This window comes from Sipha flava, unplaced genomic scaffold, assembly GCF_003268045.1.
Source record: "Sipha flava isolate LNK unplaced genomic scaffold, YSA_version1 234_pilon_pilon, whole genome shotgun sequence".
Classification (NCBI taxonomy): Eukaryota; Metazoa; Arthropoda; class Insecta; order Hemiptera; family Aphididae; genus Sipha; species Sipha flava.
In genome coordinates, this window is record NW_020272875.1 from 674,471 (window position 1) to 702,380 (window position 27,910).

Consider the following 27,910-nt stretch of genomic DNA (forward strand, 5'->3'; position numbering starts at 1 on the left):
GAAGTACTTATCATTGTCGCGGTCATATTGCAATCTAATAGTCATGACGGCAAGGAGAGGAGCTACTACGGTGGCACGGCACTTTTCGACTGTATACGGTCTGTCATTATAATACACACGCACACACTCACACACACGAAGTAAGCATGTCGTCACATACAATGACGTATAAGGCGGATACGCGGCGACGAGGTGACGAGCGCGATTCGAAGCGTGGGGATATTAAAATTTAAAACCGAGTGTTTCGATTTTTGGCACGACCATAAAGGAGTTGACGACGTGCGTTGTTAATGAGAAACGATCGGTTATTGTCACGGTTGATATTTGTTTAGAAGTAAAAAAAAAAAAAAGGAACTGAACGCAGGGGGCAAATCGTCTAAGGACTCATCTACACGAGCTGTACATTGTACGGTATATAAATACACGTAAGTACACGCGCACGCGAGCACACAAAATGTACGAGTACACTCATTCGTATATACGTAATATATTTATACATATATATCTGTGGATATTTTTTTTTAATAACACCGCCGTCCTTTATTTTAAGACCGGCCCTTTCGTCCGGTCACGGTTTCAATGGTTTCTGGAACCATTCCCGAAACCCATTGCCCATAACTGATTTATTTCCCGTGTACGTCCTATTAAAAACGGAAAATAAATACAAGTGCGTGTTGTACAACAACACGAAGGCACCCATACTCGACGCGGTGTACAATGAACGATGGACGGTGAAACGATAAATAAAAAAATATGAATACCAGTCTGTGTGACGTTCTCGAAGACGGCGAAACGTTCATGACGCGTTTTCGTGTGTTACCCTTTGGCCACGACCCTATTGCGCGTCGATATCTACTCACTCGTCGTTCGGACTGATCGATTTTTAAACCGCCAAACCGGCACGTATTGAACGGCATACCGATTTTTTTTTTCGTTTACATTTTAAATATTTATTTATCGATACACCGTTATATTTATTCTAATGAAACTGTTTTTTTTTTTTTTTTTAACACAAGATCATTATTAATAAATCTTATTATATTTTAACACATCGACCGTTTACGAAACCTATAAGAAAATTTTCTCACTTCATTGAATTTTCCGTCCAAAAGAATGTTAAACGCGTATCACAGACATACGCATTGATAAATTATATTACTCGCAGTTTAAAAAAATATTTTTTATGGTAATATCGATTGGACCGCATGATCCTGAGAACCATTGGATTTTAGTACAGTGTATTTCAGTTGATGTGTTCAGTGACGATTATTCACGTTATAATAAACGTCGAAAAAAACTAATTTTGGCACTACCATCAAACTAGAAATACAAACGAAAGCCATGTAAAACGATCAAATTAAATTCGTTTCTCTCGGACATCGATTACAGCATTTCAATTCATTTTGAGTATGAATTCAATTATTAACTCGTAATTATTGTTGGTATTAAGTGTTTCGTAGTAATTAAACGATCTTACCATTATTATATTATTTTTTGTTTTCGAGGTCACTATAGTTAAATGTCCATTTCTATAATAACAATTTATGTCGGATATAATTTAATTTAGTGTTTTTTATTTCTATCTACCGGAAACTTAAATTAACATCGCTTAATAATATTTTTTTTAAGAAGTTTAATTGAAAGTTGTAAGATTATTATTTAAACTGTAATTTAAAATTAACGGCATATAAAAATGTATGCATCGTACTATAACCATACCTACTTCTTCTATACATTTTCGTCGTTATTATGATTAATTTTAATTTATAATCATAATGATTTTTTTTTCAATCTATATAGTATAGTACGTATGTTATTATAAATGAAACGCATTATTATTTATATTAATACATTACCATTTTCAATAGTGAGTTCAAGTTTTTAAAAAAATCGATCTGATACGAAATCCTTTGCATTAAGAGAATAAAGTAATTAAGTATAGTTAAAACTGTACAATATGTATATAAGAATATAAGAATAGTGAGTATAATATTAAGTGTACTAATGGAATAAATTGGTTCATGTATTTTTATTAAGATATAAAATTAAGAAGTATAATTATTTTATGAATCTTATTGAATTACAAAATTTAAATGATCTTTTATTCATAATGTATATATTATCGTAATGATTTAATGGATTACATGTTTTTTTTCGGATTTGATGCAAATAAAACAAACTTTTTAGTTTACGATTTATTGCGAAAGAAACAATGGAAAACTTAGATTCAATGGAAATTGAAGATTGAAAATCAAATCGAATTGAATGTCAGTTAACGTGTCATACAATTTTCCGGCATTTATATATTATACACTTTAGCTTCTTTATAAATACATATATACATATATTGTAGTTTCAGACGTATTACATTCAATATTAAACACGTTCGAACATTGCCCATAAATTTCAATGTCATTATTGCAGTGATATCATGCAATATTATACTTATTTATTACCTTTTGCAATGTGCACAATCTTATCGAAGATAAAACTGACTCCACTAATTTACCAAATTAAATAAGTAATTTATACTCAGTGAACGTATCAGAAATATGGACCGATATTATACAATAAAAGAAACAAATAATATTATTGTATACTCGTATATATATATACCTGGCCGTTTCGAATTTTAAATTCGGTTTAAGTGTGTATACACAGTCGAATACGTTACATATTTATGATTATTGCAGCGCGCGGTGTACACTTTCGTTGAAGAATTCTGGAGAAAGTTTTCCGAATAGTGGAACGGAGAAAAACTATTGCCTCATCTCGAGTGTACGATATTTATGGATGCTTCCCGATAGCCTAATCCTCGGGACATCAATTTATTGCTTATGCAAAAAAGCAGCAGCAGTGGTGGTACATTCGCAGTGCTGTATAGCGTTATACGGTATTATATGGTATATTTTTATATATATAAAGTAACCGGTCGATATAATTTCCAAGAGATTTGGCAGAGACCGGGAATATTATAATCGGAAAAATATAACAATAAAAAAATAAAAATAAAAAAACCGAAATAGAGAAAAAAAATAAAGTTTACGTATAGCCATTTTTTTTTTTTTTTTTTTTGTAGTTCAGTTTAGTTTTAGTATTTTTTTTCACATTCATAAAGTATATATATTTCCGATGCAGAGGGGCGACTGATGCCTCGCGTGGCCGAAGAGAACGCAACGCATGTATATTTCCCGCAGCTTGGGCCCGCCAAGTTGGTCGGAAAAAACATAAATATTTTTTAACAAGTCGCCGCCGCCGCCGCCGACGGAGGAGAAAAAACACATACACGCGCTTTATAGCCACGGGATATCTCGGACCCCTACTGACAAATAGGGTGAAATATTATTGAATTGCAGTAAATCGTCGAGGGGGTTGCAGCGGTGGATGTAATATTGTCTCAGAAACATATGCAGACCAGCGCGAAAGATGCCAGAAAAAAAAAAGAGAGAAAAAAAAAAAAGGAAAAGTTTACAACGGAATTTTAGTCCGTCGTGCCCGCCGCGGTGAAACCACTGCGCGGAGTAATGGGCTGCGCACGTATACAGTTTTATCTCGCGATTCTGTTTTATTAACACGTCGACGTGATATATTATTATTGTTATTGTAAGCAACGGCCAATGACCGCTAGACACAATAATATCGTAACGAACTTTACATATTACGTAACCATGGTGCCCACACGTTTGTTTTCGAATAGGTTTTTGATATTCCGACCGACTGAATCTTATTCGTTTCTCGCATAACGCATGGGGATACGTCGTCCGTTCACGACAAATGTGCGTCGAACTTCGCGTGTATCCCGGATGTTTACGGCAATAATATCGTACGCACAACGTTTTAACGTTTTTGGTATGGTCTGACCGCGATCGGAACTCTCGTTTTGTCCTCGCACCCTCCGGATTATCGGGATCTGGTTGTTAGCGTACTCGTTGTTCATCTCGAATCGAATGCAATCGAACCACTTTAATAAATATATTAATATTGAATTAATATGAAAAATATAATCGAATAAATGGCGACGCGTTCATTATTGCTTTTTTTTTTTTATAAAAGTTTGCGTTAAACTATATTTAATGTTGATTAAACGTTTATTTTTAGCTTTTACGTTTTTATTTAATAATTTATATCGCAGTTATTTAATTAAAACGATAATATTTTTCATTAAAAATATTGCGGATCTAAATTTAAAAATAGTCGTATGAGTTAATAAAAATTTAAGAATTTTCGTAAAATTAAAAACGATTAAATTTTTTATTATATTTTACAAGGGTAATTAAATTTCGAATAAAAGTATGTTGATGTGATTGGTTGAGTTGGTCGATTAATTTTATACCCGTTTTGTGAACTCGACTACAAATAACATTTTTAGATTCGGTAGCATTAATATTATCAAGAGTTTTTTACGAATTTATCATGCTTTTTTTTTCATTTTATTTACGAAAGTTACTTAATAATATTTAGTAAAACGTAAAACTTTATTAAAAAATATCAAAGAATTTTAATTTATGATAATTCTATAATTTTTCACAATAATTAAAAACGATTTTGTTTTCTAAACATTTTCAAACTTATATAACATCAAAGTTCTAAGACTAAACTCCTGACATCCAACATAAACCTTTAAAATCAAGAAATAAAAATGATTTTTTTTTTCCTCGAGGTCAATTTGTTTGAGACAATGGAAACATTTGAGTTAATATAGTTTCAATTTATACTTATGATGTGTAGTTTTACACTCTAATAAAATACGACTTCCAGTTTTGGCTACATCTCAAGGTCTGTAAAGTCAGTAACACGTCGTATGGACGAACTTATGATTCAAATTTTCAATTATTTTTAAATAACATGATGTTTATTTTACACGCATTAACGACGCGTTGCAGTGACCGGCAATAGTATATTCTATACACGTTTTCTTCAATACAATTCTCTCTCGAAGTGTTTTTACTAATTACATCGTTTTTCTTAAAAGTAAAACGAATATTATTTCGTGGGGTTATGAACTGGCCAGTGCCGGTGTAACTCGACTCGAATAAACGATGCGTAAATACTATGCGCAATATCATACGTCGAACATATTGTACCGCGCGGGGAAGAAAATATAGAGCGTCAGTAGCAAGTGCACACGCGCGTACGTAACAGCGGTCGGACGACATTCGAATTCCTGTTGGTGATTTACGTCGGCCATAATAATTACAATAATAATTATTATCATTAAGTATTGTTTGTACGATATGTACGTATAAACTACCCGGTGGTGTACGGATAGCGCTGCGACCACGCGACTGGCGATCACAGTGGCGTAAACATAACTTTTGTATGGGAGGATCAGTTGTAAACAAATTATAATTGAAAGAAAATTCTTTAACCTAAATACCTGCATATTTAAATAATAAAAGATATATATATATATATATATATATATATTGAATGTGTCAAAATTATAATTTACAATAAATCCTTACAATATTTTTTTGTTTCCTTATAATTTCCTTACATTAAGAACACTATTTTATACAATTTTAAAAAGACCTATGGAAGGGATCTGACCCCAACACCCTTCCTTATATACGCCCCTGGGCGATGACGAGAAAGAATACTACGGAAAATAACAACCGAACGACTGACGAGAGTCACGAATATCAGTCAAAATACATCCGAGTCGTACGTACCCATTATTCGCGTGTCCGTCTGCGAAACGCAATGGATTCCATTATCGTATGTACGCATATATTTCGCGTCCGTAACGGTGTGAAGAAACGCGCGCGCTGACGGATCTTTCAATAACGGTGGTTGGGAGTGGATAGGATGAAGGCTATAAGAAAATTTGCAAAACGTCTGCACACGGGTGCGCGTACGGGCGCACGACGTTCAGTTGTAGAATTAGTGCAGGAGGAGGGGAAAAAAATCGGTTTTCTGACCGAGACAAATGTCTGGAAATAGTACCTGGCAGTGGGTTTTTATTGTTATTACGCGTGTTCTGCAACCACGCGCGCATACAACCGTTTCTACGGCGCAGACTTTTTATTTATTTTTCTTTCCTATCAAATTGGTCGGGCCGGGAAAAGAGAAAAAAAAAAATTAAATAAATAAATAACCACAACGCGCGCGCACGCACACATGAGTTACGCTTGTACATAATAGATTCGTCGGTCATATATCCCCTGAATAACAATCATATGATATACACTCGTGGCAAAAGTAAAATTGATGGCCCGGCTGACATAAAGTACCGAACGAAATATGAGCTACCCCTGCACGCGGACGCGTCTTCCCTACACACCCTCCACCCCCGGTCTGTACCGAGAGAAATTGCGACGCAGTGTTATTATATCTCGTCCGCGCGACCCACCCCCTCGCTCGCAGCGACCGATTCACCCTCGTGCAGCGCGCGACTGAAAACGGCTTCAGGTATCTGCTGCAGCAGACGCTGTGCCCTATCAAACTTATCAACGACCGGCGATTTATTATGGCGCACGGGGCCACATCCGGCTTTATTCCGATATTACTATTATTGTGTTGTGCGTAATACCTACCGTACGCGTGTGTTTATATACGTATACGTGAAACGTGCGTGATTGATGTTCGAGAAATGTTATTTTTTTTCTTATTTTTTTCGTACGTCCTTCGTCCCCCCGACCGTTGGTCGCGCGCGCTCTGTCCAACGAAACCATTTGTACGCGCGTATTATATTTGTATGCGATCGATGCGTACGGTTTTTTTTTTTTTTTTACATTATATTTATCTCTTCTCCGGAGAGCTGAGTTATAATTTTGCGCGTGCATCGCAAATTTTGGGGTTCCGGTGTGCAACGAAAATACGAAACATCGATGGATTTCGTCATCGTCGGGCGTGTCGTTGGCAAAAACCGAAATCTGTTGGGTATCGTCTTCGATTCGTGGGCACCTAGACCCGATATGCGAGCGGTTGAATAGCTGACGTTCGCGAGTAAACCCCCCCCCCCCACTAGGGAACGGTACCCCTGCACTGTAAACATCGACGGAAGCGTTCGCGCAATTCCGGACACCTCGGTGTCTAGACATAGATGTATTTTCGATGTGCACTGCGCTAACAATCGTATATAATTCGAATAAAACGGTCGCGCGTGTTTTCAACAACATTTGTTTTGTTTTTTTCCAGCCGAGAAAATTGCAACGTGATGTTCTCTCGTGGGTAAGACGAATGTTTATAAACGTCAATTAATGATAACCGAATCGGTCGAGGAATTATTATTTCAACGCGAGAGGTGTTAACGTGCAATTGTGGTGCGTGTGTTTTTTCGAAATGTAAACGCTCGCTCAACTGAACGAATACTGTTACAATTTGCCATATGCTCGGCGGATTTCGTTATCGAATGCAACTAAAATACGGACCGTGGCTACGAGGACAATCATATTTAAAATTAAATTGAAACGTTCAAGAATGTTGCACAAAACGGGTATTCGTATAGACTGTTAAATATACACCTGGACAGTAAAATGTCTTTTGGATTTTACACAGGCGCGCCAAGGCGTTTTCGTCACAAATATTGTCAAATAAATCTTTGGTTTATTCGCGCGGCTATAATTATTCTGAAATTTTACAAATGTACCACACCATAATACTTTTTTTCAGATAAAAATTAATTATTACCGTTATAGTCGGTGATTAGATTTCCTTAAACGTGCAAACTAATATTATAGCGTTAAATTGAGAAAACATGGTTACACGTATCGCATTAAAACTTGCGAAAACTTTAACGAAGGAGTTTCGCGTAGCTAATACGAAAATGCACATAAAAATATATATATGTATAAACACCGTTTGTAGACAATCACGTAATTTTTATTGTAAATTCACAGGGGATTGGATAACATGATTAAAATTAATATTCTTAAGACGATGAAGAATTTATAACGATATTGGATTACGTAACGGTAAAACTGTGTATGAGAAATGCAGTTTGAAGTTATTCAAATAACTTCTACATTGATTCCTATATACAACTATAAGCATTATATCGTGATATGGCATTCAATATCGGGTACGACGGTTTTTATTAAGAATGTTATTGCATTCACAGAACGCGCAATCGATCCGGTATTTAAATACAAAAATATAAACGTCGTTGGTCTGGCGCATGACTTTAATTCTACTGCGGGTTAATATAAAATGGGTTAACACTCGGATAATAAATTACAATTTTGTTAAAAGTCTTTAAAAAATATGTTGCGAAATCGGAAAAATGAACTGCTTCGGCGGTAATAACGTGTAGTAGATGTACAACCGGAAAACAATAATCGAATCATTGACGAATGGGCCGGAAACACATGTTCGGGGACGGCTTGCAAATGAGAAAAAAAACGAAAAAATAAAATAAACAAACGGTAACGGAATCGCCTGCGGAACGCATATAATGCAGCGCGGGTGTTGCGATGTTTGCATAACTCGCGCGTCCCACAACACCAAGACAATCGGTTAATAAAAAAACAATTACGAACGAAATACGGCTGGCGCTCGATTTGCCGATTGAAATAATTCGACCGTGTAAAATCCGGAGATAAAAAAAAATAAAAACAGAGGTTAACAACACCATGTATAATATATACGTATACGTTTAAACGAAGTGATGGTAGGAGGGTTAAGCCTATAAACAAGCTCGATGGCCTTTTTTTTCCCTCTTCGGTGTATTTATTTTATTATATATATATTTTTTTTACTTTTCGAAGGGACGTAAACGGTCGGGAAGCAGCAGCGGTTCAATTGCTGATCGGCAAACCCACCTGTTGACATCACGTCGCCACCGCGTGCCGACCCTTAACCGCCTTTTATTTATATGCGAAAACGAGCTTTTCCGATATTTACCCGAATAATCGGGTAAAACGACCCGTGGCCACCGCCCACGCCACGCCAAGGGGACGTTTTACGACCAATTAAAATGCGAAAATAATCGCCTCCGCTAATCGCGAATCAATTACACTTAAACATATCGCATATATAATATTGTTGTTAGTATCACACGTTGGCGCGTGAAGTATACTTTCGTTCGCGTCGGGTAAAAAGCCGTTAAAACGACCGTATAAAATCCGTAAACTTCACCCGCTTACGTACTCGCCGAACGTTTTACGATTGACCGGGATAGATTATTAGCGTTACGAGCGCTGTGTAGCTGAATCGACCACCATTAGCCGAATTGGTTATCGTTTTTTCCCGACCATCTATCGCTGCAACCAGAGGTTCTCAAACTTTTCAGGCTAGGCTCCCCTTTTTGGTCAACCCCAGACGTGAGCCCCCCTCATAAAAATAATTTTAGTAGTCATGTTTAGAATAACAAAAAGTTAAAACAGACAACAAATATAGGCTAATATTTATATTCACATTAAAATGTATTTTAAAATAATATGTATTTTTTATAAAAGTTTTTAATCAATCGGTCAAGTTTAAATGTGATGGGTGGGCTTGTTTTTTTTTCATCACAAAGTTTGGTGAAACAAGGAAAGTTATTTGATAAAGCCACTCTCAATTCTTTGATGACTTCTAGTCTTCCACGGTACTTAAACTTCATTGATGCTAGGGTAGAAAATCCTGTTTCACACAAATATGTAGTTGCAATTGCTAGTTGGGACTAGCATTCTCATGGCTTTTTCAAACAATATCGGGCACTCTTCTTTTACATCTATCCAGAATCTTGATAAGGAGTTGACTTGTTCAAATGCAGCTTTCAAAAACTCATCACATTGAAGATCAATGATCTGTTCTTGTTCTGCCAAATTCAATGAACTACTTTCCTTCAGCGGTTGAGATCTTCATAAAAGTATTCTTCAAATTTTTCTTTTAAAGTCGACGAATGATTTACAAAACATGTTGTTAGTTCTTGATGAATCTCCTCACAGTCAACTTCTTGCACCATGTTCAATAACGTCAGAAAAACAGTGAAGTCCAGTGTTTTCAAAGCAACCTCCTACAGTGACAACTTTTTAATAAAGCCTTGTACTTTTCTTCCCAAATAAGAACATTTGCTTTTTCTTTTTGCAGAGATTTATTCAACACATTTATTTTCGAAAAAATATCTAAAAGGTAAGCTAAAAAGCTTCAAAAGGAACTGTGTATTGCGAAACAACCCTACTGAAGGTTTTTTGCAATCTCCCGAAAACATAAATACTTCATTTCTAAGTTCAAATATTCTATTTAAAACATTTCCCCGAGATAGCCACCGTGTTTCGGTGTAAAATAGCAGTGCTGTATGCTCCAAGCCCATTTATTCACATAAAACTTTAAACAACCTTGATTGTAGTAGCTTTGCTTTTATTAAATTCACTGTTTTAACAACAGTTTAAAGAATTTCATTTAGGTTGGGACTCAAATTTTTTGAAGCTAGAGCCTCTCTATGAATGATGCATTGAGTCTATTTGATTTTTGGGGCAATAATTTAACTAAACCTTGAAGTACATTGTACTGGCCTGCCATAGCCCTGGCTCCATCTGTGCACAGACCAATGCAATTCTTCCATTGCATATCATGTTGTTTAAAAAAATTGTCAATAATATCAAATAATACCATGTTTTTTCCAACAGAGGCTTATAGAAATACTTCTCAATAGTCAGTATACCAACAGATATCATCGTAGAAGATTGCATTACTTTGGTGTGATTTTTTTTTTTAAAGTGATTTTCCATACTCGTCGTTTTTTGTAATGGCTGATTTGCGTGAACAGCGCGCGGCCGTCAAATTTTGCTTTCCGCTCGAAAAACTGGCACAGAAACCCTTGAGATGCTGAAAACGGCTTACAAAGGTGATGTTCTAGGGAAAACTCAAGTATTTAAGTGGTTTCTCCGTTTTAAAAGTGGTGAAATGTCCATAGATGATCAAGCTCATTCTGGACGTCCTTCGACGGCGCGAACCGATGAAAATGTAAAAAAAATACACAAAATTATCATGGAAGATCGACGGGAAAACCATCAAAGAAGTAGTGGAGAGATCTAGATTAAGATTACGCAACAGTTTAAGACGAAAAAGACCTGATTTGTGGCAGTTGGGAGACTGGTTTTTTTCATCACGACAAAATGCTCCTGCTCCACACAGCCATTTCTGTATGGTGGTTTTTGACCAAAAATGGTATAACCACTGTGTCCCATTCATCCTATTCACCCGACCTGGCCCTCTATGATTTCTTTTTATTCTCCAGAATGAAAGGAAAGCTATTCGCAGATATTGATGAAGTTAAAAAAAACGACGGAGGCACTGGCAGGCATCACAAAAGATGAGTTTAAAAAGTGCTTCGAAAATTGAAACAAAAGATTGAACAAGTGCATTAAATCCAACGAAGAGTACTTCGAAGGAAATTAAATGTTTTTTGTAAAAAAATTAAAAAAATAACCTTATATAAAAATAATTCGGTTTCTTTTGGGTACCCCCTCGTATTATTATTTACAGGTATTTCGTTTTTATCAGTTGTTATTTTTATATTTAATATTTTTAATATTATATACCAATTTACTATACATGCGTTACACTGTGCAATGGGGTTTTTTTTAATATGATCAAACTTGAAACTGCATATGTCAACCTAAAGTAAATGTTAGTAACGTGAACGATTTCACTTTACGTCTATTGATGTTATTGGATCAAATTTGAAATTACAATATCCTCAACCTACAAATTTTCTATTCCTTCCATAGTGTCCATTTTAACAGAATGTATTTTAGAAGTCTTTACCAAATTTTTAATTACTTTCTGAAATTGGTCGTAAATTTATTTTCCTATAGGAAAAGTACACTTTTTCATTGGCTATTCAAAGGGTTTTTCTAGTACTTACTGGTAACTTCAATCAATTCAAACAAATGTAGTCCAGATGATTCTATTTCAACATAACTAAATTAGATGATTGTTAAATATTTTATGTTGAACTGAATGTATGTTAAGATTGAGTCTATATTAGGTTCAACCATAATTTTTTCGAATGAAACTGCGTAATCAGGGTTTTACTTTGAAAATAAATTTTTTTTTATTTGTAAAATGATCAGAGTATTAAAATTCTGATTTTAACCACGTTCCCCGACGGATAACAGTAGCAAATTAAATAACTTATGTAAAGTCTTACGAACTTAAACACAAGTACGGAATAGCAGCAGAAACGTAGTGGAAAAATGATTTTCTAATTTAGTCCAAGCATTATTTTATTTTGATTTACCCTTATGCTCCAGGTGCTTTATGTTCCATAAAATGGGTTGAGTTTCATAACGTTCCATGAATTTTATAGATATTTAGTTTGTCCAGGTATACATTTTCGTAAATATTAAATATATTAATAATAAAATAATACGTAATTAAAATCGTATTTAACTATCAAAAAAAAAAAAAAGAGGTAAATAATAATAAGTAAAACCAAAATCAAGACAAATAATACTAATAATAAACTGTGACGAAACGAGATGGTGCGAGCAGTGCCATCAATTTTTTATAGGTTTTAAAACACGTTTCACATCAGTTAGTGTATGATATATGTATATATATCAAACTAAATATCTATAACTGTTGTATATTATACTTTACTACATATTTATGATGTAAATTTATTTTAAGTAGTTTAGATACGTATGTTGTATGCCTACTCAAATACTCAATGGACTCATCGTTAAATAAATATTATATTATTCTAAAATATTATAACAACCTTACCAGAATTTTAAAAAATGTTCTTTTTATTTTTAAATAATTGTGTGTTTGTGAAGTGTAGTTTATTTAAGGTTGGAACTAGGGGCCCCCTACATTTATGAAAGCCTTGGGGCCTGTGTGCGCGGCACATTGCACACCCGGTTTTTGCGGCAATGGGTGCGAGTGATCAGACTACACTCTAGTGCTCGCGCTATCTTGTATCGCCTCGACTTGAGCTAGCATTTGGAGCGGTTGCGATAACAGAAATCTAACGAGCAGAAGAGAAGAGTTCAACGGAAGAGATTAATAAAGGTTGTTGTGCAAGTGCAGTGAAGTCTCCGTTAAAGATTCATCGCTGTGATTCAAAAAGTTCAAAAAGTTTGTATGATAGATAAGATCCAGTCGCGGTGCTAAACGGAAATGTTTTGTTGCGTTTTTTCCATATCGTACGTTTACAAACAATAATAAATAAACGAATTCCGAAAGATGGTTAGTGTTCGTTTGAAAAATGTATGCTTGGTAACGCTAACATGACCGAAATAAAATTATTGTTATTTTTATTGTTCTTATTATGTTTATTATATAAATAATTAAGCTATGACTCAAGTTCAACGAGTAATGATGAATAATATTGACACGACTATATTGAAATCACAAATATTATAATAAAAATTATATCCTAACATTTGTTTTGTGTGGAAAAAATACCAATACGAAGCCAATTACATAACACCGTTGCTTCACTACAGTTATTTTGTACGTAAAATCCGACGACAACGGTACAATTATTCCGAAATCTTTCACGAGTTCGGTCCATTTGTCATTTAAACGACTTCGGTACATTATATCGTGCGGATCGTAGTACGCGCGGAAACCAGTCGTTGGTTACAAATCGCTTTGTAAAAGTTTTTCACTCCGACGAAACTAAACCTAACCGTAGAATGTTATGCGTATAGATTATACCTTAGCCGTCATCAAACGATACTTATCCGCCGATCGGGGAGGACGGTGGGATCATTATTGAAAACGTTTTCGCCGACCGGTCTCAGCGCTCGCGTAATCTCGAAACGGAAATTTTGCCTATTAATATTACAATAATATTATCATTATTATTATTATTATTATTATTATTATTATTGTTGTACGCGGGCAGATCAAAATGTAATTGTATCGATAATCGGAAGACGGGCGCGCGGCATAGAAGGGCGATATCGTCATCCGCGGTATGGCATTGCGTTTGATACGGTATTGGGCTATAAAAGATAACACGTTCCCCCTCGACGTACACAGGTTAGTACTAAACACACGCACACTCGCCTAAATATTTCACGGTATAATTTATGATTATGTGCGGTGGTTTTAAGATGCGATCGGAAAGTGATAAGTTTGACAGAGAGAGAGAGAGAGAGAGGAGAGAGAGAGAGAGTGAAAGAGAAAGCGGGTTTATTGAACGTAATCAACACCCGGTATTAACAAGACTTTGCAGCTACCCCGGGGGACCACGATAAGAAAACCCTCGCTGATTAATAATAACTTGCCGGCGAACCTTAATGGGATGCTATAACTTACGCGGTGCACGGTAGAAATTTCAATAAAGACGTCAATAGGGAGCGATATAATTTTTACCTTGGGGCAACCGCAACCGATAGATAATACGCCGTGGGCGAGCAACTACACAACATTGATAATACGCGTTTTACGCCACGTGGATTCAATATGTGGTATGCGAAACAGCTGCGCATGGATTCGGATCTGCGCGTAGTATTGTGCTTGGAATGCGCTCGAAAAAAAAGAATTATTGCTTTTTTGCAAAGCATATTCCAGACGATACACGCGTAAATGTAAACTGTGTGAATTATATTTCACAGGATTTTCTAGGCGAACACGCTGTTATACGTTCGATTTTGTGTATTATGTTAAATACTGAACGGCATCTATTTGAATTTCGAGTACTGAGGATCAATTCTTTGTGCACAGCAATGTAACGGTTCATTTTTTATGAAACTAAGCAAAAGTCTGGGTTTGTTCGAACTAAAAGGATTTTTTTTTTTTTTTTTTATAAATATGTACAGTTTTAAGACGTTCGGTACCATATAAAGGTACATCATATGACAAATTGTCACAATTTAAATTTCTAGAATATTAAAACGCGTCATCAGCGTTTAATTTTACATGTTTGTGTTAAAACGTGACGGCGTTTGATTCCAGAGAGTGTACCGGACAACGGCGTAGCTGAAAATTTAATCCCAAGGCGTCCAATTATCAAAACATATTTAGTGTTATTTATTAAGTGTATTTTTAAATGATTACGCTTGTCAAATTTTTATCTTATTTTATGATCATAAATTATAATTTACGAAGTAAAAAAAAATCATGATGTATTAAAAATATTCATGTAAAATTGTATTGTTGAAAAAATTCAATTAAAATTAATGTTGGATAAAAAAATAACTGTAATCGTATCATCAAGTAAAAAATAGTCATTTGAATACTTTAAATATTATTTAAAAAAAAAAAAATTATAAGCAGTTTGAATATTTGGTAATATATATATAGGTAAATTTAAAATGTCGTTAAAAATTAATATATTTGTTAGAAATGGACAAGGGATGATTGCTTCTTCTTGCTACCGCTTGATTACTCCATTGGCACCAGACGTCGATTCTTGGAACAGAAATTAATAGATTTTTTTCCACAACATTACAAAAACTAGTGCTATTTAATTTTGAAACATTATGTTATAGTATTATGTTTGTAAGTTATTGTATATCTATTGAGTTCCACACATGCGTAAATCGAAACGTTATTAAGCGATAAACATATTACGAGAGGAGCACATCACAGTCTTTATTGAACTAACTCGGAAGGTCATTTGAGTGGCAAAATAACTTTATTAATGTTTCGATTACTTGGGGGTTTTTCTTATTATGGTATATTTATTTTGATGACTATAATATTATGCCCCTTACCTCAAACAATATTCATAATTCCTAAGTCTGCTGCAACTTTTTTTTTAATAACTGATCACTGATCCAAACGGAATACAAGAGAATTTCATTGATTGAAAAACAAATCAACCATAACAATTTAAATACTGCAAGTGTTATATAGTATTAACCAATATTGCATAAAAAATAAAAGATTCACTTTCTATCGGTGAACTTCTCTGAATAGCGATAGGTACAATTAATCAATTAAAATTATTTAAAGGGATTAAAATAACAGGAAAATAATGTACTATAAAAACAAGACAATACATTTATACATAGAATATACTGTTATTTTTATACTATTACATTTAAAATACTATTCATTTAACTCGTACTACATTACGTAGTACTAAAATACTACATTTAACGTAATAAAAAACAGATTTTGTGCATTTCAAACTCACTAATAATTAAATCGATGGATTCGTTAGAGTAATATAATATTTATAATATACAATAAGCTATTGGCATACCTTACAAGATGCGGTACAATAACATAATCTTATACGAGTACAACCGATAATATATTATATACCTAGTTAATTTCAAATCTCAATGTTCAACGCATCAGAATCAATTAACTGAATTATTGCTAATTAACAGTTATTTGAACTCTAAAGTTAATTATAATTTCATATACCTCAATAGACGTATACACAATGTTCACTAATTATTATAAAATGTTCAATGCATAAGATACAAATATTGAGTTATGTGAAGACATAATTGTTTATTTGTCACCATTATACCGTATTTATCATATAATTATCGATAGCATATTATTAAGTCAAAAGCCATTAGATATTTCAACTTGGCAACGCTCTGTTGAATCGTGTTCTGTTGCAATAAGGTCTGTATCACCAGCACGGCTACTTTTGAATAATAGTACCAAACCTTGACAGTATTTTGTACTTTATTTTGTATAATTTTTTACAACAAAAATAAAATTTTGAACACCCACCCAAACCCGAGAAAACCCGATTTTTCTATGGCCGTGCTGGAGATACGCATCCCCAGCACGGTCATTAACCAATTATTATAAAATTGAAATTTAACTTATACAGTATTATGTACTTTTTTTTGTAAAATTTTGTACACCCACCCAAACCGAGAAAACCCGATTTTTCTATGGTCATAACATTTTTTACAGTGCCTAATACCTATAATAGCCACAATTCCATGATTACTGTACAGTAATACCGTATTACTAAAATATGACAATAAGTTAATAATAACTTAATAATAGGTATCAATAACTCGAATTTTACTTTCCACCGTACTATACCTCTCTATAGTATATGGTGGACTAAATATAAATGAAAATAATTAAAAATAAAAAAATTTCAATTTCTGGTTCGTGCATGTAGCTTGAATTATTTAACTAGATGTTTATTTTATACATGGTTATTTCCGAAAATGGAGAATAAATATTGTGTTTGATAGTCGAATAGTGTGATCCAAACTGTGGATAATGTTTATGACACATACTTCCTTACTTTGCTACCTACTTGAATTTTTTTTTATCCGTACCTTCAGGGGCACAATTTCAATGAAAAAACTGGGGGTGCAGAAGACCTTCTATCTTTTTCATGTTCCTTAATGGTTATAGATACCCGCAAACCGTACAATTCAACAGTTACTAAAATATTTGTTAAATATATGAATATTTCTAAATTTAAATTGTTCACTTTGATTTTACAATTTTATTGCGCGTATAACGATTTATCTGTCTGTAAACAAATGTTTTATCACATGATCACTTTTAGATTCTGACTGAAGCGAATGATATTTTGGTTTTATAATGATGTTTGTATTTTATTTGTTTAACTCTTTTTTGGGTAGAAATACTGGTCCAAAAGTTTTTTTTAAGACCTTTTTTAGATTTTAAATTGGTATGCGGTGGTATTTTAGACAGATCATTTTTTTAAATCTTAATAGCTTTTCTAGACGTGAGAAAAAAACTGTCCTGAAATGGTAAAAATACGATGTAAATAAGACTTTCACATTTCAAATTTTAGTTATTTAGTCATAATTCCAAAAGTAATGTGGCTAGAAACTTGAAACTTGTACCCTATAGCAAAGATCTTATTTTTTCTTATTGCGAAATATTTTCGTATTGTATAAAAATTTATATATTTATACAAAAATCTGAAAAACTATTGTTTTCCTATAAATAATAAGTAATGAGTATTTAAATGTAAATTAACATAAACACATTTGAGGGTGCTAATTTCGAAAATGAAAGTGCTAAGCACACCCAAGTCGCGCCCAAATTGCGCCTATGCTTACTTTGATACGAAATAAATACTCTAAATTTAAATACATTTATACACTCCTATATCTTTTCCCATGTCCTTCAAAACTTGACTTTAGGCGTATCTGCCATTTTTTTTAAAAAAAATCATAAATAATTAAATAATTTTATCATCTACTTATTATATTAATAAATTTCAACATGGATTCATTACAAAAAAGTTTTAAATTAATATTTGAATTCTTTATTAATATAATTAGGTACATCATCAATATAAGTACGTGACGTGTCAATAAAATATCATGCAAAATACTAAGACATGACTATGTCCATTGTAAGTATATACCTATACAAGGTACCTGTATCATTGCTATCTTATAGATAACAAAAGATAACAATTATAAATTGTATAATGGTACCACAGAATAAAACAGAATGGACACTGATAACAAAGTACATGGGCAGCATAGGACAATAATGAAATCAGTCAGCAATTTTATTTGAGGTTCAGTAGGAAGTTAGTAACATTTTATTCCATCATGAAACCGTAGTAATATTCTTTATAAGCTACTGCACATTTTCAAATGTTACTAATAGTAGTATTATTTTTCAAGGTATTAGGTGCAATAAGAGTTTGAGATTTAGGGGGCTTATAAGTCTTATACTATGGTATGACCATGGATCAACCCCCAACCTTCCATCATTACCAAAAAAATATAAATTGTGTTTTTGTAAATGTATTACAATTGTATTTGTAAATTTACTACAACAATGATTTGCATTTTATAGTATTATATCGATATAAACGTTTTTAATATACTTAAAAAAATTATATAAATACCTGTATAATACTATTTAATCATCGATGAATCTATTTTATACATTTTTTTTTTTAAGCACTTCCCATTCTGAAATCCTGCAAATGGGCCTGTATTATGGTAGACATACTATCTAAAAAATGATCCACAAGTAAAAACTTTTTGGTACCCAGTAGGTCACCATATTTCACACTGTTTGATAGATCACATATTGAACAATTACCATAATTGAAATTACAATTAATAACGAATATCAGTTATCGCTGATTATAATTTGATAACAAAAGTACCTCAATTAAAATGGTCGCTGATTTCGTTGCTGTCGTGTTATGTCCACCCCCTGATGGTACTTACTACTTAATAGATTAGAATGGTGAAAGGTACTCTGTAGTGCGTAACACTGACCTTATGAGAAAAATGTAATAAACTAAATACAGTATTTTATAGGTGATTGTATCATTATCGGGCTTGTGTGGTTGTACACAATTTTATTTTGGTTGTACAAAATTGTACAAAAAAATACAAAATACTGTATAAGTTAAATTTCAATTTTATAATAATTGGTTAATGGTCGTGCTGGAGATGTGTATCTCCATAGAAAAATCGGGTTTTCTCGGGTTTTTGTGAGTGTACAAAATTGTATTTTGGTTGTACAAAATTATACAAAAAAAAGTATAAAATACTGTCAAGATTTGGTACTAGTGCTCTTGATAACCGGATACTCGGGTACCAGGGTTTTACGGGTATTACCCGATTTACAAAATTTTCGGGTACCTTTTATGGTTTGTATACTCATTATTAGAACTGGGATTTGTATGTAAATACATATTTTTTCTAAAACATGATAAATTACTTTATCTTTTTTTTCGTTGCACAGATAACTGCTATAAATAAATATTATTTTGTACAACTTTTTACAACAATTAATTGTTTACTTTTACATTACAGTAAATTAGTAGCTATATTCTATGAATATGAAAGCAGCATAGTTCATAAAACTTTTCAAACGCCTATCAATATAATTATACAATTATTATAATTTTTGAATAATTGTATATTTTAAGTTCAAAGCATAACAATGAAACTATGAATATATTACACGTCATCAATAATATCACAATTTTCTTTTTTTTTTGGCCCTGGGGGTTGGTTTGAACGCTTCCTCCTTCCCGTATGCAAGCCACTGATTGTGATTACTTATTAATAATAAGTTATTATTATCTGCGTAGCTATACACATAAAAGGTAACAAATAAAGCCACTATATCCGTTATCTGCAAAATTTAAATATAGCTTTATAATAGCTTTTAACATGTTATTCAACATTATACTTGAACAAACTAATTATTGAAATATAATATCACTAATAATACTCACATAAAATACTAAAGATTTATTTTTAAAATGTAATTTCGTTAATTTAAAAGAGGAAATAATTTAATATTTTTTATTTGAATAATTGTGTAATGTATAATTTAATACTGATTACCTCTTAGCAGTGAAGACTTAGCTAAACTGTTTACGTATATCAAAAACCATCGGGTATCCGAAAATTTTGGATTATGGGTACCTACTATTCGAAAACGTAGTCTATGCACAAATTACCCACATCAAATCAAGAGCACTATTTGGTACTATTTTTCAAAAATGGCTGTGCTGGTGATACGGACCTGTTACAATAAAATAAATAATTTGAAAAACTTAACACTGATTTTTAATATGGGTATATCTCGCTTGGGCCAACAACACTACATGGGTGTACGTCATGAGTGAGTGGTACGCGAAATTCAATTAAATCAATTAGTGAAATAATTATAAATATTTGATAGTTTAAAACTCGTATTCTGTTATGTGTATAACGTATACATTATGTATTGTAGGATCACCCCTCTAAAATAAACTCCTGGAGCAATTACTTTTTCTGTTGTTATTCGGACAATTTTTTAATATAAATGGAAACAATGTGAACTAAAGTACCGGAATCGAGTAATGTCAGTACTTAAAATATATATTCAATGTAAACGAAATGATACACAAAGTATAAATTCTATAAATACTATTGCAGCAGATCGATCCGTAGAACACATACAATAAAAATTTTTTGCTAGAAATTTACTTACAGTATCACTATGTTCCTAGGCTGTACCTGCAGTCAAGCAGCTTTACTATTGAGTTAGAGCTACTTAACTTGATCTAGTGGTTAAAATCAATAATGAGTTACTACAACGAATAAGTGAAATAAGTGACCAAACTCAAACTAGGAAAACCATTAATATATATTTCAACATTGTTTTTGTGTTTTTTCTCTCGTTGTATTCAGTAATTTTTAATGCAAATTATGATTAATTTTAGTTTTTCAATATGATTGAAGAGAAAAAAAAGTTCCATCAAGTTATACCTATGTTATTTATAAGTACGAATGGAAGTACAATGACTCAATAATTGCAAAATTATTTTTTAAGAACAATAATTAAAACGCATCCGATCATGTATTATACATTATAAATTATTTGTTATACATTTTCAGCCATAAATTAAAGCTAAGTTTAATCTTAAGTGTAAAATCATATTAACCATGTTATTTGAAATCGTTTATCATACACGGCTTACGAGCATATTATTCACATTACAATATTTATCAGTAAAGCTCCAAAAATAATTTATTATTTATTATTAACTATTTATGCGGCTAATGCATAAAATAAATTTATCTCTATTTTATAGTCCGACCAAAGTGTAGTTTAATTATCCATATTAAAATAATACAATTTAGGTAATGTTTCTGTGTTATTTTTCAACATGTGTTACTTATCGTTATCTTGCGTTGAATCATTGTTCACATGGTGCACTCTAATATGTTCTAAAGAAAAATTATGTTCATTACTTGATAAATAAGTGTTGTAAACCGTATTAAATTAAGTGGGTGGTTTTAAATAATTATCTTCTCGTATATTTTTATAAATTAATAATAAATTCGATTGTTTAAAATAGTGATTACTATTGTTAAAAAATTTGTATTGAAATTTACTATCTGTACAGTTAATGGAATAAGTAAATTTTAAAAATAATGTTAGCAACTCGAAAGTTTGATTAGAAAACGCATGACTGCGAAATTTTCTGTAGAGATTAAAGATGATTTGTTGAATATCCTTGGATTAGTACCGTTTCACGTGCCTGGTAGAATTTTCCGGAAGACTATTTGTAGAATAATTTTAAATATAGTTAAATTCGATCAATTTAAAAGACATTTGCATCAAATGTGTGACAGAGGTTAGTCAATACTTGTAGAGCTATGCAACCAAATTGTGTATAGTTGCATTGCTCTAAGTCAGCGGTTCTCAACCTTTTTTCATTCACGCACCCCTTGACCACTAACTACTACTTTACGGACCCCCAAATGCCAATTTGTCATATATTTTTACATAAGATAGATATGAATTTACGAAATAAGTTTAATAATGAAAAATTTGATTTATTTTGATCAACATGCGTAATACATTGTATGTATAAAAATAAATAATAAAAAATAATAATGAGTTAAAAATGTAATTTTAATGTGATCCTTGAGCTTGTTTGCTAGCACTTAACTTTTTGAAATCTGGCTCCACGGATGATAAATAAACTCGTAAGTCTGAACTCACCGAGAGTCTATTGCGGTACTTATTTTTAATAAATGTGTATGACGAAAAGGCTCTTTCCACTAATACAGAGCTCGTAAACGGTAGCAAAACATTGAATGCTTTGTAAGAAAGCTCAGGATATTCGTCTTTCACATTAGCCCAAAAGGTGATCAGTGATTTTTTTTCAAGAAATGCTGCTTGGAGTGAAGAGTCCATTTTCAGTTCAATCAATTTTTCTTTTTCACGGGCTGATAAAACTGCAAATTTGAAATAAATTTCACTGAAAGGGAACATAATCCAGTGGTCTTCTTTTCCACATTTAGGGAAGTATTTTGCAAAAGCTGTTTTAAGCTCATTCAAATGTTGAACAATTTGGTGTTTGATGCCTTGTGATAAGTTCATATCAGTTTCACTGAGAAAATCATGCAGTGCTTCAAAAATTTCTGGTTGGTTATTCTCAATACACGTTTTCCAGTATTATACTCTTATTATACACTTATACTAAATCGTATAAGTTACGAAAAACCTATTTACAACATTTACAATATTTCACTACTAGTTTCACAAGTAATTTCAATTTTTCCGCCATTACGCTTTTTTTCCGGGGACCCCCTAATACCTACTCGCGGACCCCCGGTTGAGAACCGCTGCTCTAAGTCATAGATGGATCCAGTGGAGATGCACTGGGGGCAAGCGCCACCACCGTTGGAAAAATAAAGTATACTTAGAAGAACTGAATAATAAATTATAAAAATAAATATTGACAGTTTTAGTACAATATTGTCACATTATATTTTGGGGGGTCTATGCTCCCCCAAGACACTCCTACATACGCTTATGATCAGCTGTATCGAATCATTATCCTTTTAAAGTGCCACTTCCCTGAACCAATAATAATATACTGAGAACCATGAGGGTTTTAGTTGGCGATGATTGAACGGCGCAACGGAAATATTCAAATTTCCATGGATAGAATCGTTATCGCGCCGTAACCGATTGAAATCGAAAACGTTTTCGACGCACTGGCAGGTGCTAAAATCCCTATTGCGCCACCTCCCCCCTTGTTACGCCTATGCACCGCGTGCGTTAACGAAACGCGTACGCGTCGGGTCACGGGCGATGTTCGTGTACGGAGCCGTCCGCATTAATAACGACGAAAACTCTTATAGTAACATTAAAATTAAAGGGGATCTCGCGGATGGGTGACTGGTGTACGCACACCGACGGCGAGGCCTTCTGTCTTTTGTTAAGAGTCTAATAACGTTTTATTACCTTTTCGAAAACTTTACCCGGCGCGCGCGCGCGTATATTCTTAACACCTTCTAAAGAATCGTTAGCGGCGTTACGTTACATTTCTTCATTTCATCCCTTTCCGCAACCCGAAAAGGGTAAGACAAGACCAAGCCGTGTGTCTGCCATACACGTGTACGAGTGTACAACGTCGTCGTCACCTTATAACATGTAGTAAATATGTGCGTGTTTGTGTGTATGTGTATGTGTGTGGAGAAGTTTTACACGGTGTAGTGTTGTCCCGTCGCCGCCGACGGTTAAAAGTTCTCGAAATACAACGTGCCGACTGACTTACGGAAGGGTTATCATATTATTGTCATGGGAGTGATACACGTTGTATAGAGAATCGGAGAGAGTGAGAGAGAAAGATGAGACGGACGGACTGGAGAGAAAGATATACCTCTTTGCGCGAATAATTCTTCCGGATTCACGTCCCGCGTGTGTGCTAGTAAATACGTGCATGTGTGTGCGCTTGCGCATCCGCGTAACTGTGCACGTATTTTAATTAAATATCATCTTGATGGCGGCTTGGAAATTTTTAGCTCCGATTCTTGCGTGTTTATATCCTCTTCCTGTTCCTGTTACTCTTCGTCCCTTCATCGCGCGTGTACACGCACAAGAGCACCGTCAATACGTACGTGCGCGAGTCGTACGTATGATGTGTGTATGTGCGTTAGTGTGCGTGTGTCATCTAAATGCGTGTGTGTGTGTGTGTGTTTACGTATACATGGAGCGTCTCTAGTCCACCGCTAAAAGGGGTGAAATCAACGCGCAGGAGATGGTGTGGCTTCGGATGGAGGTGGAGGAAAAATTGAGAACAACCACCTCGCCTCCACCGTGTTGAACACAATGCGTGTGTTACGTCTAATTGGATACAACATACTATGTATACGCACGCACGCACACACGGCGTATTTATTATCCCTTACAGTCGTTCTATCCGTCCGTCGACGGGTTTTTGCCGACTAACGTTTTATCATTAGGAAATATGCACGCATGTATATATGTATTTTACACGTTATTATTATTATTATTATTATTATTATGATTACTATTGTACTCACCAAAAGTGAAACTCGCTATACGGTGCGCCGTATATTATCTTGAGTATGACGACGACCATCATCACCACCGCCACAGCCACCGTCGAATCGCATAAGTTAAGTTTGTAACACTCGAAAAGATGAGGTAATCACACACACACACACACACACACACGCACATGGTAAGTATACCAGGCTCGTTCGAATCTAAAGTCTTATATCGGTTAGGTAACGGTTGAAAAATATCGTTCCATATCAAACCAAACAATTTCAAAACCTATTGCCATCATTTACACATCAATTTGAGTTTGTCCATTGTAATTTTTTTTTTTTTTTGTATGCAACGATGTGGCTCATCCATTTCGGCCGATCGATATTATTTAAAAATGTGTTATAATCTACACTATATTTTTATACATACATATATTTTCCAGTTATTACCATTGTAATATCCTAGTCACATCATATATGAACTACGTTTTAATGTGGGAGGTTGCTGGATTTCTATAACATTGCGTATTTTAATTATATTATTATGATTTACTCATCGAGATTTAAGGAGTATAATATTATGATAAAATATTTATCTCAATAAACATATATATATATATATATATATATATCATATTAATTATATAAACGACTCTTAAGAATCGATTACCTATTCGACTACCGTTTGTGCATGCATAATACATTACAATTTTATACTCGTATATTGATAAACAAATACATAAAGCTCCTATGTATAGGATTCAAAAGGTATTTAATATTTCACATGTTCTGATTAGAAGCATTGCGGCTTGTGTAAGGACGAAAAGATACCCATACGAATATGTGACTGCACTGCGCCATGTATACCATACAAATAAAAATCCCTGGTGTAAAGCGACATACACGTATGACGTACCCACAGTCGTTGAAATAGTATAAGATTGTTTTAGTTCTCGTTTGTTATCGAACATCGCGACTAACGAAAAATTTAAATCCGAAATACAGACCACTTCCAAACATATTTGTTTGACTGTTCGAAAAAAATACGCGAAACCATAACATCCTGCCCAAATTCATAATTAATGCGTTTCGGTAGTTTTCACGAGTCCTGGTTAGGGGGTTGGTGACCACGGAAGGAGGGAATAAAAAACGAACTTATAAGATGCAGATTGCAATGACCGGGAAACCGGTGGTTTATTTGATAAGAACAAGCGTAATTAAAAAAGAAAGATTTATTAGTTTCCGGGCTGATGATCTCAACGGTCGTTTTTGCAATGTATATTTTTTAATTATTGCCAGAAGAGCAAATATGAGAACGAAACTACATTTTCGTTGTATTTTTTCTTTCTCCTCATCTCAAAATATAATTTAATACTGATGTTCGGCGTTCTCCCTCGATTCTGTGTTATTTATGGGTCTTACTTCTCGTATTTTTATTTATTTATTTTTATTTTGCCTTTTTCTAAAATTTAATTTACTCGCGAGCTTTATCGCTCGTGAAACCACAAGGAAAAAAACTGCATATTCAGTATATATGTATATATACGTATAAAAAAAATCATTCCGCGGTCACAGAAGATTTAATGTTTACTTTTCATCTTAAACCGATCTGGCGCTGGTATCCATAAATATAACCTCAATAGGCAAAAACACGAATATATACATGTGGTGTACGATAACGAAGCGGGAAACATCGTTTACTTGATATCAATTTTTAAATGTCATACTTCGTGTTCCACTACAAATTATGTACTGCAAAAGGGAATTCTATACAGATTTATCTAAATGCAATTGTTAATTACTTACCACGAGCATAAAAAACAATATCACAGTGAACACAAGAGCATAAACACATTATAAATAAATCATGCTTAAAAAAATCGTATTTCTAACATCACGTAATAAATCGTACTACATATGTTAATATATAATACATAATAATACAATTATATATTATAGCTATTAAGATTTTCAGACAATGTTGATCATACCAATCAATGTTGGTTGCAAGATTTTAATATCGAAATTATCTTATTGTTTTGGATATATTATCTCGATATTTTCATTTTTGATTTTACTGATTTAATTTTATTGTAAAATACATTTACATTTATTTACAATTTTGATCATTGGTAGCCAGTTACATTAAAAGCGATAAATCACAATCATTAGATATAAAAAAACACGCATGTATTCGTAGGAGGATAAGACTATTTAGATCAGGAAATTACATATTTTAATTAAAAAATTAAAGTAATAAAAAAATTTGCACATTGATTTTTTCAAATTATTTATTACAGAGCGAAAAAACAAAAATTCAATTTTAAATCGGATTAATGTTTTCATATTTGTTGTATGTGCATATTTAATCATTTGAATTAAATAGTTATTAAATCTACACAAATATAAATAATATGTAAAATAGTTTAGAATAATCATTTAATATTTTGTTTTAAATGTGCTTTTGCGACTGAGTGTTTAAGAAAAAAAAATTTAAAAAATTTGTCCAAAAAAATAATAAAACACTGTTTAAGTTGATAAATTTTAATTTACAAAGTTATTTACAAGATTTTGTTCAACTAGTTAGATTCGAGTAAAGATAAATATATTCGTGTGTAAATAGAATTGCTGTGAGATATACGCCTAAATGCCATCGTACATACGTCTAAAATGTAGGAGTTATAAGTATAATATTTCACTTATAATAATATTATTATTATTATTACTATTATATTATTATTATTATTATTATTATTCTAAGGCATATACACGGTAATTCATGTCACAATAATTTTACGTGATAATTATAAGACTTATCTACATAGTTTCATACATACCGCCCGGGATTCTAAAATTGTTGACAAACTTCAGGATCAAAAGCAATAGCACAAAGGCGAGAGCTGACAACAATAAAAGGTTTAAAAACGTAAATCCGGTGTAAGTTTTTAATTATTTAATATATATATATATATATATACCTCTGAAACATTTCGCTATGAATAGATGAATACAAAATAATATATATTATAACATAGTGTTCAAACTTAAATCGGAGTATGGTGTCAACTACCACCGTTGGCACACGTGTGATAATTGCGCTCCGTTATCACCAATGTCTAAGTAAATTGCACACGAGATTCGCTTTATTACGTAACATACATACGTAACATCACGCGTCGATCCTGTCTAACATGATGTCGCCGCGATTATCACATAAAACTAAATCAAAACGGCCGGCATTTGTCCCTTGCTGGGGTAAGTACGAGCGGGAC

The 27,910-nt window shown here is 33.2% G+C and overlaps 1 protein-coding gene across 1 annotated transcript; it reads right to left on the bottom strand.

The window, feature by feature from the left end:
• Nucleotides 1-22,245: 22,245 nt before the first annotated feature.
• LOC112683741 (zinc finger BED domain-containing protein 5-like) lies at nucleotides 22,246-22,716 on the bottom strand. Its single transcript, XM_025554897.1, has one exon. The coding sequence runs from the start codon at nucleotides 22,714-22,716 to the stop codon at nucleotides 22,246-22,248; it is 471 nt and encodes a 156-aa protein (XP_025410682.1).
• Between the last annotated feature and the right edge of the window lie 5,194 nt (nucleotides 22,717-27,910).

Bases quoted from the DNA above. Each gene is read 5' to 3' on its own strand.
- LOC112683741 (XM_025554897.1), bottom strand. From the start codon at position 22,716: ATGAACTTATCACAAGGCATCAAACACCAAATTGTTCAACATTTGAAT.